The sequence below is a fragment of the Diabrotica virgifera genome, chromosome 8 (genome assembly GCF_917563875.1).
Source record: "Diabrotica virgifera virgifera chromosome 8, PGI_DIABVI_V3a".
In the NCBI taxonomy this organism is placed as follows: Eukaryota; Metazoa; Arthropoda; class Insecta; order Coleoptera; family Chrysomelidae; genus Diabrotica; species Diabrotica virgifera.
In genome coordinates this window covers 155752139-155768008 of record NC_065450.1, presented here as the reverse complement: position 1 = coordinate 155768008, position 15870 = coordinate 155752139, and the positions used below count along the sequence as shown (strand labels likewise).

Here is a 15870-nt window from a genome sequence, read left to right as displayed (position 1 = left end):
GAATTTAAGTTTTTTTAATGTTCCGTAATATCTAATTATAAATTAATGTATTAATCTTACCGCCATCTATACGATAATTGTGAAAGTATCCGAAGTAAGAAATTCATATTTTATCAATAGAACGTCAAAATGATTAGCAAAATCTTAAAAAAATCGATTATAATTTAATTACTTTTTTGCGTTGTAAATATTAAGCGATAACAATTAAATAATAAATTTAAAAATTACCAGTGAAAGTTGATTAGTAATCCGCCAGGAGCGACACCAGCGAAGCTCACAGCGTATACTCATTCATTCGTACTTCATAATATCTAAATCATCAATTTCAAGCTTCTTGACAATTTCGTCACTTAGATCTACTGCTTTTTTGCTTTTAACGTAAAAAATCCAAGAAATGCCTCTTTGACCTCCACTTTTCTCGGTTTCGGGTGTTCACAAAATAATATCAAATTGTATTTTGATTGTAAAGTGAGCAAAATTACAAATTAACGATTCATTCTTTTGTGACGGGTCTCTCCGAACGGGTGACACCCGGGGCCGACCGCCCCACCCTAGCTACGCCACTGGCTCTTTCTCGAATCCTTGTGGGTCGTGGGTGTGCCGCGCACGACTGACTATAAAATTGGTAAAAGTGAATCGTTCAATGTTCAATTCTTGAATTTACACGTTGATTTCTCGTTCAACCACGATGAAGATTGAACGCCAGAAGTGAAAATATTAAGTATGTTTAATTCATTCAATGAGATTGAAAGACTACATTCAATGTTGAATGGTTCACTTTTATCACAGCTTTTATGGTTACATATATCAATTTGGTTGCTTCATCCAATTTGAAAGGCAAAAGTGAACCGTGTAATTTCGCCTTTATCTTTTGACTTAGACAGTAGGTGCATTAAAGCGTAAAAAAAGAAGAAATATAATTTGACAGTTTCATTGTTGACACTGACAAGATGACTTTGTTTGTTTTTAACATTTATAACACAAATTAAAATAAATTGTGTATTACTTGTTTTTAGTCTGTTAATAAAATAAACCAATAAAATAGTTAAAAGTGTAAAGTGATTACTTTGCTTCTCACAAAAAGGCTACAGACATTGTATTGTTAAACCAATTTATGGTTATTTCAGTTATTTGGCTTTGTGGGTGTAATTTTTTTGGAGCCATAAAATTAAGTAGGTAACCAAATGGAAGTAAAACAAGAATTTACAGATGAGACCTGTAAAGTAGAAATAGAGGGTAATGACTTGGATGATGCTCTTTTGGGTGGCTTTAAATGTGAAATTAAGCAGGAATCCAATAAGCAACTTTCACATGACTCCTATGATTATTTAGACTTAAAGGAACATTCAATAAAGACTGAAATAGAACAACATGCAAATAAACTTGACCCATTAAAAGAAAACCAAAAAACTGAAAAAGGTTAGTAGCAATATATTTAAGTAGTCCCATATTCATCATCATCCAACCAATCGCGTCCACTGCTGATATAAGCCTCCGCAAGTTCTTTTTAGTGTTCTGTTGTACAGTACTGTACACTGTGCCGTTTGTAGCCAGTTTCCCGCTACTCTTTTTATGTCATCGTTCCATCTAGTCCGTGGTCATCCTCATCCTCTTTTATAGTTTCGGGGCCTTCATTCCATGATTCATCTTGTCCACTGTCCTTCTTGTATTCTAAGTGCCCTGCCTAGTTCCACTTAAGCGTTATGATTCTTTAGATGACATGTTGAGCTCCTGACCTTTGCCTGATTTGTTGGTTTGTTGTGTGGTCTCGAAGGCTCATGTTCATCATTGCATGTTGCATTGCATTTTTACTAGACTGTGTTCAGAATGCAAAAAAGTTCGGGAGGTTTGTTGGTCTCAGTATATCTCATTGATGGATATAGAATTCAAATCAAATCCTAGATACTTTTGGAGGTACATAAAGGACTTAAAAACCAACCATTCTCTTCCCCAAACAATAATATATGGCGAGGATAAAGCAAATGATGGGCAAGAGATTGTTGATTTGTTCAAAAAGTACTTCCAAACAGTGTACACCCCAAGTAACCCAGAGAACAAACTAGACCTTGGTATACCCACAAATATTTACCAAAACTATAAGTTTTCGGATATTTCTACAAAAGAAATATACGAAAAAATATCTCTTTTACCTAGTAAAAATACCCTTGGTCCCGATGGTGTTCCAAGTAGCCTGTTAAAATATTGTGTATGTACCCTTGTGGTTCCACTAAGTTTATTATTTAATAAGTCTTTAAGATCCTCAATTTTTCCTGAAAAATGGAAGGATAGTTTTATCACGCCCATCTTTAAAAGTGGGAACAAAAACGATGTTACGAACTACAGGAGTGTATGCATTCAATCGTCACTTCCAAAATTGTTTGACAGTATTATCAGCGACCAATTAAACTGGATGTGTCATGGGCTAATAAATAAGAATCAGCATGGCGTTCAACTCTAACTAATCTGTTACCATATCAATCAAAAATAATTAAAGCTTTGGAAGAATTCAAGCAAGTTGATGCAGTTTACACAGATTTTTCAAAGGCTTTCGATCAAGTAGACCATAATATTTTTCTCAGGAGATTATTTGATATAGGGTTTGATGTTTCGGCTGTAGGTTGGATCAAAAGTTTATTGTCAGAGCGTAGACAGATGGTCAAAATAGGTGCTTTTAAATCGGATGCAATATGTGTAACTTCTGGTGTTCCCCAAGGGGGCACTGTTCCCCAATGTTTTTCAATCTGTTTGTGGACTCAATTTTTGATTGTTTTGAAAACAGTGAAGGTCTCGCTTTTGCTGATGATTTCAAAGCCTACAGGATAATGAATTGCCAAACTGATCCTGCTGCAGGACGATCTTGACAGATTAACGCAGTGGTGTCACATTAATAAATTAAACCTAAATATATCAAAATGTTGTCTAATTAGTTTTTTTAAGGGTTCCAGAAAATATGACACTTCTTACGAACTGTGTGGGCAACCATTAAAAACTGTATCAAAAATAAAAGACTTGGGAGTAATTTTCGACAAAAATTTAACATTTGTCGATCATATTAACTCTGTCACAATACAGTCAGAAGCCTTTACTCTTCATTAGTCAGATCTAAACTTGAGTATGGATCAGTGGTGTGGTCTCCTTACCAAGCTGTCCATAAATATACTGTAGAAAAGGTTCAGCATAAGTTTCTATGATTTTGTGGATTCAAATTATATATTGGGATCTCTGATCATAATTATTCAATTCTGGAAAAACAACTGAATTTGAAAACACTTTCAGAAAGGAGAATCTGTGCTGGATTAAATTTTTTGCATAAAATTGTTACAGGGAAAATTGATAGTGCTGAATTGTTGGAGTCGGTTAACATTGAGATTGTCACACGAAATAGGAGACATAACTACTCTTCTTTTCATATACCCTATCATCGAACAAATTATGGTATCAATTTGCCTATAGACAGATACTCGAGATATGTTAACCAACTTCATTTGGAAATATTTGATATGTCTGAGAGTGGGTTCAGGGCTTAATTTAATAGAATCAATTTCATGGAATAATTAATACTTTAGTTTAGTGTAATACGTTAATTATAAATTTAGCGTTGTAATGTTAATTGTTGGTTGTTTGAACATTGTTGCAGGTTGAATTATTTTTGTTGTTTTTTGATTATATTTTTTTCTCAATCTACACTCCTGGCCAAAAAAACCTGGACACCTTAAAAATAGGTCATTTTTGATGTCTTATATTTCCTAAACCTGTTGTCCGATTTTAGTGGTTTTTTTAATATGTTATAGCCTTACTCTTTATCAATATCGCTGTAATAATATTGTTGCTAGACAGGTACATTTTCATTGTATACAGGGTGTACGAATCAAACTGTGTTTTTTTCTCAAACTTTGGAGCACCCTGTGGAATGTTCTAGCTTTTATAAAACACTGAAATTAAAACCCGACTATAGCCTCAGGTTTTCTTAACATTCTGTTTTTTGATTCACTCGCTTATGTTGGATAATAAAAAAGTTAGGCGCTTTAACAACTACCCCTGTTTTTCGTCAATACAGGGTGTTTTTAAATAAGTACGGCAAACTTTAAGAGGTAATTTTGCATGATAAAATAATAACAGTTTGCTTTATAAACGTATGCCCGCAAATGCTTCGTTTCCGATATAGGGGGTGTTGAAATTGTTCTTACCAACTGACAATATATTTATTGTTCTAAAACGGTTTATGATATGCAAATGAAATTTGGTAGATTTTAAGAGGTAGTTCTTGCGCATTTTTTGGAATACAATTAAGAATTTTATATTCACCATTGGCGTGCATACGGGATATATCTAAAATATTTATACCCGTATGCACGCCAATAGTGAATATAAGATTTTTAATTGTATGCCAAAAAATGCACAATAACTACCTCTTAAAATGTACCAAATTTCATTTGCATATCACAAACCGTTTTAGAACAATAAATAAATCGTCAGTTGTTAAGAACAATTTCAACACCCCCTATCTCGGAAACGAAGCATTTGCGGGCATACGTTTATAAAGCAAACTGTCATCATTTTATCATGCAAAATTACCCCTTAAAGTTTGCCGTACTTATTTAAAAACACCCTGTATTGACGAAAAACAGGGGTAGGTGTTAAAGTGCCTAACTTTTTTATTATCCAACATAAGCGAATGAATCAAAAACACAATGTTAAGAAAACCTGAGGCTATAGTTGGGTTTTAATTTCAGTATTTTATAAAAGCTAGAACATTCCACAGGGTGTTCCAAAATTTGAGAAAAAAACACAGTTTGATTCGTACACCCTGTATACAATGACAATGTACCTGTCTAGCAACAATATTATTACAGCGATATTAATAAAGAATAAGGCTATAACATAATAAAAAAATCACTAAAATCGGACCACAGGTTTAGGAGATATGTGACATCAAAAATGACCTATTTTTAAGGTGTCCAGGTTTTTTTGGCCAGGAGTGTATTACATACATCTTACATTTTACTATTTGTTAATTGTAACTGTTAATGGGGTTTTCCCGTAATATTAATAAATAATAAATAAAAAAAAAATAAATGTTCCATGGCTCATTGTGTAACTCTTGCGTTTATTCACAGATTTTTGTGTCATTGTTAGTCTCTGCTCCATAAGTTTGTATGGGCAAAATGCATTGGTTATAAACCTTTCACTTGAGACACATGGGAATTGAACTTTTTAGAATATGGCCTAGTTTGCCAATTGCTGCCCATGTCGGGCCTATTCGCCTCTGTATTTCATGTGTTTGGTTGTCTTTGCTTATTTTGATCTCATATCCGAGATATTTGTAAGTGTCTGTTTGTTGTATGGTATTATTGTCAATAGTTATATTTCCACTCATTACGAGAATTGTCATAAGTTTAGTTTTATCAAAGTTTATTTTTAATCCTGCTCTCTCAGATAGATTTTTAAGTGACTGTATCATAGAAATTGTATCTTGTAAGTTGTTTGAGATTAATAAATACATCATCAACTTCAGATAGTGTATTTTGTTTTTTTTTTTTTGTAATGGTTAAAACGTAATTGTTTATAAGTAAGGCAAAAATACTTCATTACATATTTGGATAGTTATTCGAAAAGGAACTTTTCGCCTTTTTAGTAGTTCGGAGAAAATGATGTTAGAAGTTTAGTTCGTTGTATAAATCGTTGTTGTTGGCGCTTGGTGTTCTTGTTAATACAGGGTGTTAGTAAATAAATATGAAAAATTTTAAGGGCTAATTCTACATGAAAAATTAATACCAGTTTACTCTATAAACATATGTCCGCAAATGCTTAGTTTCGGAGATACGGGGTGTTGAAATTTTTATTTCAAACTGCCAATTTATTTATTGCTCTAAGACCAGTTGAGTTATGAAAATGAAATTTGGTGAGTTTTAGGAGGTAGTTATTACGAATTTTTTGACATACAATTTAGAATTTTGTATTCATCATTAGCACGCCTACGGGCATGGTCTGAATTTTTTTAAAGAAAAAAATAGTACGCCACTGAGATATTTCGAATTAAAAATTATTTTTAAATTCCACGTCTAATTTATGATGAAAAACCTTTTTTACCTTTTTTTCATATGATGCACCGTTTTTATGCAGAAAAATAAAACATCTTGGCGCATATTTTTCATTTCTTAATACATCATCAAGAGCTATCCAATATAATAATACTAAACTAGAACAATAACAGAAAATATTACTAATAAGATTTCAACTAGGTGCAGAGCTGCAAGAAATGTTTAAAATGATCTCCTTTACAGATAACAGAAGAATTTTATATTCATCATTGGCGCGCGTACGGGTAATGGTCTGAATTTTTTGAAGAAAAAAATAGTACGCCACTGAGATATGTCAAACTAAAAATAATTTTTGAATTCCTCGTTCAATTTATGATAAAAAATCTTTCTTTCCTTTTTTTCATACGAGGCGCCGTTTTTATACAAAAAAATAAAACATCTTAACGCTTACCAAGTATTTGAGGTAGTTTCCATATGCATAGAAACTTAGTTCAAATACTTAAACGTTAAGATGTTTAATTTTTTTGCATAAAAACGGCGCCGCATATGAAAAAAAGGCAAGAAAGATTTTTTGTCGTCAATTGAACGAGGAATTCAAAAATGATTTTTAGTTTGACATATCTCAGTGGTGTACTATTTTTTTCTTCAAAAAATTTAGACCATTACCCGTATGCGCGCGTATGAATATAAAATTCTTCTGTTACCTGTAAAGGAGATCATTTTAAACATTTCTTGCAGCTTTGCACCTAGTTGAAATGGTATTAGTAATATTTTCTGTTATTGTTCTAGTTTAGTATTATTATATTTTGGATAGTTCTTGATGATGTATTAAGAAATGAAAAATATGCGCCAAGATGTTTTATTTTTCTGCATAAAAACGGTGCATCATATGAAAAAAAGGCAAGAAAGGTTTTTTATCATAACTTAGACGTGGAATTTAAAAATAATTTCTAATTCGAAATATCTCGAACTATCTACTAGCATACTATTTTTTTCTTTAAAATAATTCAGACCATTGCCCGTAGGCGCGCCAATGATGAATACAAAATTCTTAATTGTATGTCATAAAATTCGTAATAACTACCTCTTAAAATTCACCAAATTTCATTTTCATTGCCCAACTGGTCTTAGAGCAATAAATAAATTGGCAGTTTGAAATAAAAATTTCAACACCCCGTATCTCCGAAACTAAGCATTTGCGGACATATGTTTATAGAGCAAACTGGCATTAATTTTCCATGTAGAATTAGCCCTTAAAATTTTTCATACTTATTTACTAACACCCTGTATATGTCATTGGAGTCGGTCTGGGGCTTAGATATTTTTAGAATATTCAATATTATACTCCAGTAGAAATCGGTTGGTGGTAATTTCTTAACCTTCCGCCGGTAACGTGAATTCTTGTAATATATGTAGTTGGTAACGTTTTAATAATGAATATCTTAGGTTGCGATTTTCTGTTAATATTTTGATGTGACTAAATATTGAATGTAACTATATTTAAATAACAATATAGTAAGAAATGATCAATATTTATTTATATGCGGTAAAAAAATGTACATTAAAAAAAATTGGCGTCTTTTAGATACTAACATAATTATTGACAAACAATTTACAAAAAAATGTCAAGTTTTTGAATACAAAATATCAACAAAAATATCGACAAGGGTTAAAATATCACAAAAAAATAAAATTATTCAACAAATGTCCAACACAAACTGAAATTATTGTCCGTTTGTTTCCTCATTTGCTTATACACTCAACTGCACCACACTGTACGGTTCTAGTTCAGAATTAGCAACAATTTCGTCAAAAAGTTGTTGCAACCGGTCTTGTTCTCTTTCATAATCCTTATTCACATAGAACTCCTAAAATTAATATCTATTATTTAAACTGACTATGGACCAAAAACGACAAAAACTTACTGTTAGGTATAACACAAATGGTAACCTCGGTCTCTCACACTGTCAGGTCAAATGGACTACAGATACGGAGGTAAATTCTGGCAGAAATTCAAAGTCCTAACAAAACAAAAACTATCTCAACCATCCCATCTGTTGGTCAACAATCACATAGTCAATTCCCCAGAAGGGAAAGCTGAAGCATTCAGAAATTCGCTTCAAAACAATTTTCAAACTCCAGACAACCCGAACTTTGATCGCTTATTTAAATTCAACACAGAATACATAGTAAATGTTACTCTCAACCACCACATTCCAGTCTATGATCCTATCATGGACCCCCTCACAAACAGGGAAACGGAGAGCTTTTGCCAAATAGGCAAAAACAGCGCTCCCGGACCTGATGGCATCAACCGAAGGTGCCTCAAAAAACTTCCAGAGAGTATCATCCCTCTTCTAACTAAAATATTCAATGCATGTCTCAAAAACAGCCACTTTCCTACTCCTTGGAAAGTGGCCAATACCATCATGCTTTTGAAAAAAGGCAAACCCCCAACCGACGTGGAATCCTATAGACCAATCTCTTTATTCAACACTCTGGGTAAGGTTCTTGAGCTAATCCTAAAAGAGAGGCTCAATGACTTTCTCGAAAACCACAATATCATACCAAAATTCCAATACGGATTCCAGTCAGGTAGATCTACTAAACATGCATTAATAGATTTCACTACTAAAGTTACTCAAACCATCAACGATGGTTCATTCGCCATAGCCACATTCCTGGATGTGCAGAAGGCTTTCGATCAGGTCTGGCATGATGGGCTTGTTCGGAAACTTCTGGACATCGGGCTACCATTACAATTTACCAAAATTGTACACTCATACCTCCACAACCGAACTGTCAGAGTGAAAATAGGCGATCAAAAGTCCACCCCCTTCACTCCACAAGCTGGAGTTCCCCAGGGTTCAGTCCTAGCACCGCTGTTGTACATCATCTACAACAGCGACATCACTAACCAAAATATCCCAGTACTCGGCTGTTTCTCTATGCAGACGACACGACTCTGCTCACAACAACCTCTCGATACAACCCAAGACTGCTCTTCAGAAGAGCCCAGGCTCTGTTGGACGGGGTCGGCGAATGGTGTTGTAAGTGGAGAGTCACGCTGAACGCGAACAAAACAACAACAATTGTGTTTCGCGCCTCTTCTGTGTCATATAGAATCAAAATTAATGAAGACGACCAATATCCACTGAGACTGTTGGGAGAAAGGCTTGTTGTTAGCCCGACTGCGAACTATTTGGGAGTACTGTTCACCAGGACTCTCAACTGGGACGCAGATCTAAAGGCAACTTTAGATAGGGTAAGGAACAGGGCCAGACTTCTCAACCCTCTCTCGGGAAAAATTGGCAAGACACACAAGAAGACTCTCATTCACACTTACAAGACCTTTATTCGACCCGTCGCGTCATGGAGTACAAATCATGCATCTACTCTCTTTGTGCTAGATCAAAACAAGAGAGGTTGTTGAGGGCAGAACGTAGAATCTTGCGTAGATGCAACTATGAGCACTGGCGATCTCAAACATCCCCAAAATCACCGAGAGAATAAACTCTCTGAACAGGAACTTCACAATCAAAGTAATCAACGCCCCCCCCCCTCCGACACACAAGAATCTCTCAAATGTTCCTGTTCATCTTCCGGCCACGTACTCTGCCGAACGCCCAAACACAAAAAGATTCATTTACCGTCTGCTCTAATGCAAACATGCATTGACGAACTCCCGGCAGAGTACGAAAACATCCTTGAGGCTACTCCGTTAGCCTTCCGTACCCACCTATAACATATCCTCTTCCCTACCCCGAACAGGGAGAAGTTGGTTTTTTGCGGTTTTCCAACTTCATTGCACAATTATACCTGTTCGTCCCAAGAAAATAGCCGCAACTATTTTCTCCACTCGAACGCTCACTGTCCACGCTACGCTCAAAAGCCACCTCCTGACCCCTCACGAGGGACGCAGGTTCGCCTGTCGTTGTACAATGGTTTCTAGGGAGACTGGTCGAGAGCAAAGCACGGACAGTACACGTAAATGTCTATGGAACCAACAACAATCCATCAAAACTTTCTTCTCTGTTGACTTTTAGCCTTCTGGACACCACCGTCCGGCATAACCAAGGAAAAACACCAGGATACGACACTTGCCCCAGTGTGTTTTTCGGACTGTTTGCTTTTACTGCCACACAATACATTCACGACAAACCCTGAAGAGGACAAAATCCTAAACGGGGACGCACATTGAACGCATTTCTTCTTAGCAATTATCTAGACAAGCAAATCAAACAATGTGGCTGGCTGTCAGGTCAAATAACATAATATGAACTATGCGCATTGGCACTTGGCCATAGATTTTTTAAGACTAAATAATGTGAATAGGATTCGAAAGCTACCTGGCCACGCGGACAAAAAATATGCGCATTCGAGTTTTAGCGCCAAAAATCCATTACGTCAGTGTCAGGGACTGTACGTTACCACTCGAAGGTTAGTATTCTCGAATTTGTCGCTTGGTTCCTTTTCGAATAACTCTATCCATTTATACCTAAGTAAATAATTAAAAATGAATATACTTTTTTAAAAACATGAAAATTTGAGACTTTACGAATCGAATGAGACCAAAAAATCCCTTCTAAGTATTGACAAAACTACCTATTTCTCTCAAATGGGATAAACAAACAGAATTGTTTAAACACTACCATAGCCACCTTTACTTTACAAGCCATGAAGAGAAAAAGGCAACGTCGCAATTGATGATGTCGGTAGTCTGACTTTCGGACTACCGCTTTCGAAACCACGATTTTAAATTACAAATTCAAGTAAAATTTACAGTATTTTTTAGTCGAACAGGAAAATATATTACTTAACTAGAAGCTTTTACAAAATCAAATTAAAAGTAATTCCTTGTAAGTAACGTTTATTATACAAAAAAAGAAACAATGACAAGAAAATGTGTAAAATACTTTATTTTAAATAAATAATATCTTATTTTAAATTATATGCAAAATATCGCTAGAAATAACTATAAAAACAATTGCTGACAATGTTTGATGTGCATTGTTGGGGTTTAGAGTAGATAACTTTCTTTTTTGTTATCGCCTTTATTGTTATTTTTCTTTTTATACTTTTTTGAAGATTCATTACTTTGATGGCTGCATTTTTTGTATAATTATTTAAAACCATATTACACATAATTTTTATAACAGCAGAATAACTTTGAAGGCATTTTCCCTATATTCACACTAAAATTCAAAATTTAAGTGAAATCCTTCATGCTGTTGTAAACTTTTCATTACCAAAGATCATAATAACATCACGTGACAATAATTGTTTTGCAAAAATAATTTTTTATGATTGGGACTGTTAATAATAAATTCAAATGTTAAACAAAGGTGATAATAAATACATTTGACTGAATCCGTTACTAAGCACAAACCATCCCTTTGCAAATAATCATAGTAATCAGCTCCAGTTGTCTCTCCTTTACTGCAAAGAACAAGCTGTTTGAACTAGAATCATCTTAATAACAAACCTTTTAAAGCTCTTTATAATTTGTAGCACGAAACATTGTAAAATTTTTCAGTTTCTCTGTAAATATGGTGAAGAATAATGTATACAAACAAATGAGAACTGACAGACTTAACTTACTTAACCGGTCTACCATTAGATGTTGCCAAGTTTCAACTTCATGGCTTGTTAAGTAAAGGTGGCTATAACACTACTCAAAAGATTTGGTCCATCTTTTGCAGCTATAGTAACTACATAAAGACTCCCATTGTGAAATGTACTTTAAATTTTTATTATTTAATGTCCAGTTACACCAACAAATAAACGATTGATTTTTTTATTTGGATTGCATGCCCGTTTATTTTAATATATAATAATTGTCAAAAACTGTCGAAAAAGGTTAAAATTTAATATTTTTTGGGAGAATCCCAAGAATTTTTTGACAATTACTCTGGGCTAATTAGCAAAATACAAGGAAAAGTTATTTACCAGCAATTTTATTGCTGGAATCGAATCTTATTATTGTATGTATTAATAATATAGATATGCAAAGTCCGCAGATAGTGTGCTACTTTTTTTATAAACAAAATGGCGCCCGCAAATCGTGTTTTTTTCAATTTTTGCTCTATAACTCCAAAGATTTTAACTTTAGACCAAAAACACCCAAATAAAAATTCACCGAAATTAAATTCTGCATAGAGACGTGTTCTTTCCGATTTACTTCGACGAAAACTTTCCCCGGAAAAAGCGGGTTTTTCCAACAAAATATTTAATTTTCAACTAAACTTTTAGACAAGTAGTTGTTAATCAATAATTAAATAGCTTGGTAGAGTAAAAGCCCCTTCCGTATATATTATAATTCCAGAAGTCTATGGAAATTGAATGAACAGTTTAGCAACAATTAAAATGTTAATTAAAAATTTACGGTCGCTATAATACCGACAATAATTATGATGCATAAGAATAACTATGATTTTTTCATAAAAAGACACTATATCTATCTAATGTACTTTACAGAATTGAAATTGGACTATTTAAGCGGCCTCAGGAATATTTTAAAATTATAAACAATTTTTTGGTTTATATACAAATAGAATATATCGGGAAATATTAAGCTAAATTAAATTGTGAAAACGGTATTCGAAAGACAGCGGCAGGACGCTTCTTCTAAAAGAAAAAACGTTTAATTATAACGAGTGGTTCCTGAGATACAACCGGTCAAAGTTGATCGGAATTTACGGCAAAGATATAAACAATAGGATCATCATTTTCAAACCACCACCTTTTTATTTTTGTCCTCTTTCTCCACACCAATTTTCATATCTTTAAAATCCTCATAACATATATTATTATAATAAAAACTATCGATAATACGTGTGAAAATTGCCAAAAATAGCAAAATTCCAATCAAAAATTAGGTTGGAGAAAATGTAACCCTCAAAGTTCAAAATCGGTATAGGTTAACAAAATGCATTTTCTCGGCTTCCCATGGAGCAATTTCCTTCATTCTTTTTTTGTCATTCAATGTCGAAGTTGCTTTTGTTTTGTTATAATAGATTAATTTATTTATAAGAACAGAAAATTACATATTTTTTCCAGTTGTAGGCTTTTTTTAGATAAACTTACTACAAGTGTACCTGTTAAAGTTAAAAACATAAATATTCTCATTTGAAAGCTGTATAATTATTTAAACAATTTTTATTTAAACAAATTAAAATATTGTGTTATAATAAATAAATTAATTTATTATAACAAAACAAAAGCCAGTTTGACATTTAATAATGCGTTAGTTCGATGGCTCTACTCGAGTTACTTGGGAACAAAAAAAGAATGAAGGAAATTGCTCCATGGGAAGCCGAGAAAATGCATTTTTTTTAACGTATACCGATTTTGAACTTTGAGGGTTACATTTTCTCCAACCAAATTTTTGATTGGAATTTTGCTATTTTTGGCAATTTTCACACGTATTATCGATAGTTTTTATTATAATAATATATGTTATGAGGATTTTAAAGATATGAAAATTGGTGTGGAGAAAGAGGACAAAAATGAAAAGGCGATGGTTTAAAAATTATGATCTGATTGTTTATATTTTTGCCGCAAATTTTGGTCAACTTTGACCGGTTGTATCTCAGGAACCACTCATTGTAATTAAACGTTTTTTCTTTTGAAAGAAGCGTCCTGCCGCTGCCTTTCAAATAACGTTTTCACAATTTAATTTACTTTAATATTTCTCGAGATATTCTATTTGTTTATAAGCCAAAAAATTGGTTACAATTTTAAAATATTCCTGAGGCCGCTTAAATAATCCAACAATTTCCATAGGCTTCTGGAATTATAATATATACGGAAGGGGCTTTTACTCTACCAAGCTATTTAATTATTGGTTAACAACTACTTATCTAAAAGTTTAGTTGAAAATTAAAGATTTTGTTGGAAAACCCCGCTTCTTCCGGGGAAAGATTTCATCGAAGTAAATCGGAAAAAACACGTCTCTATGCAGAATTTAATTGCGGTGAATTTTTATTTGGGTGTTTTTGGTCTAAAGTTAAAATCTTTGGAGTTATAGAGCAAAAATTGAAAAAAACACGATTTTCTGGCGCCATTTTGTTTATAAAAAAAGTAGCACACTATCTGTGGACTTTGCATATCTATATTATTAATACATACAATCATAAGATTCGATTCCAGCAATAAAATTGGTGGTAAATAACTTTTCCCAAAAATGGCCTATTCTCCGATAATCAGCCCAGACTAAATTATATTTTAAAATAAACGGGCAATCCAAATCAATCGTTTATTTGTTGGTGCAACTGGACATTACTATTTTAATAATTACAGTATACTCCCTCTATAACGAGAACTGAAATATGTAGTTTTCTAAGCATTTACTTCCTAAAGTTAAGCCATTCCGAGCAATATAAGATGTAAAATATTGTTTGAATGATGCTTTTGGAAAAGTGTAACCACACAGATTTAGGCATTTCTGTATAACTAGACCTGGATCCTGCGTACAAAAAAAGTTGATTAATAGCAAGCTAAAAATTTGTTAATAGTTTAACGGTATCTAGTCGGACAAACTTTGATGTATCGGAACACTGGAACAGGGGCAGTTTTAATTGTGGAACAGGTTAAAAATTTGGAACGTCACACTACGAAAACGTTCCATGTATTTTGTCGGGCAGAACTTCCAATTGATTTGGTACCATTTCATTAAACTCTCATGCAGAAATCAGACTGGTGTTTATCACCAATTGGGCATTTTAATGAGTGGAACACGAAGAACATGTCAAACGACAGGAACCATGTTGGTTAGTAATAGCAGTCTAATTTTTGCATGACAGTTTAATGAAAGGGTAACAAATCAACTGGATGTTCTGTCCGACAAAATACATGAAACGTTTTCGTAATCTGACGTTCCAAATTTTTAAACTGTTCCACAATTAAAACTTCCCCTGTTCCAGTGTTCCCGTATATCAAAGTGTATATCAAAGTATGCCTCATTATTTCATTCATGATATTGTTATAAATCTGTCTTTTTACGCGGTTGACTCTACTATTTTATTTATTTATGTTTTTAGGCAATAATTTAAATAAAGGAAGACTTACTTATATTATTTTATTTACATCGCTTATTTATTTAATAATTACAAATAACACCAACTAACACATCTAATTTATTTACAACTCAAATTTATGATTTAATTAACTAAACATAATAACTTCGATAACTAATATATACATTTCATTAAATCCGATTTCGAATACAATTATATCACGCGTCGCGGCTCGTTCATTGACTGACTGACTGCTGCTTAAAAATCATCCGCTTATATAGATACGGCTCTGCTTCGAGAACATTTGGAAGGCCTGAGGCAGGTCTCCGCCTATCATCGGGAAACTTCTGGATTAGCGGAGACATTACTCGTCGATGACGTGTCGCTGTTGTTTGTTGACTGCTAGGGGCAGCACCGGCCTCAGTTAGAAATTCGTCACATTGCCCCCTCCTTAAAAGATGGTTCCTCCTGGAACCTTGTCAGGACTGGAACTGGATGCTGGTATCGGCAACTGGACCCTCTTTTACAACTCCCAGTGGCAGGGAACGGTCTTCTCTCCGCACCAGTAACTATGCGGATGGCAACAGACTAACACCTGGACCTCGGTGTCTTGGAAAATTTCTTCTACCATATTTCGGATAACTCTCCAGTCTAATTGGCTGCATTCTAACTTTGGCATGGCTAACTTTTGCACGTCGGACTCCAACACGTGCTCTCTCAATTGAATTAATGCATCCCATACATCTTGGTAGGTAGGTTGGTCACGGACAGTGTCTTTTGTTACCAGATAGAATAGGTAACGTGATGCATCT

The 15870-nt window shown here is 33.9% G+C and overlaps 1 protein-coding gene across 1 annotated transcript in view; it reads left to right on the top strand.

The window, feature by feature from the left end:
- Window positions 1-701: 701 nt before the first annotated feature.
- LOC126889702 (zinc finger protein 234-like) overlaps window positions 702-15870 on the top strand; it is a 31483-nt gene continuing 16314 nt past the window's right edge. The window contains exon 1 of the mRNA XM_050658232.1: window positions 702-1419. Within this exon, the coding sequence (XP_050514189.1) occupies window positions 1185-1419 (235 nt within the window). The 5' untranslated portion in view covers window positions 702-1184. The remainder of the gene's footprint in view (window positions 1420-15870) is intronic.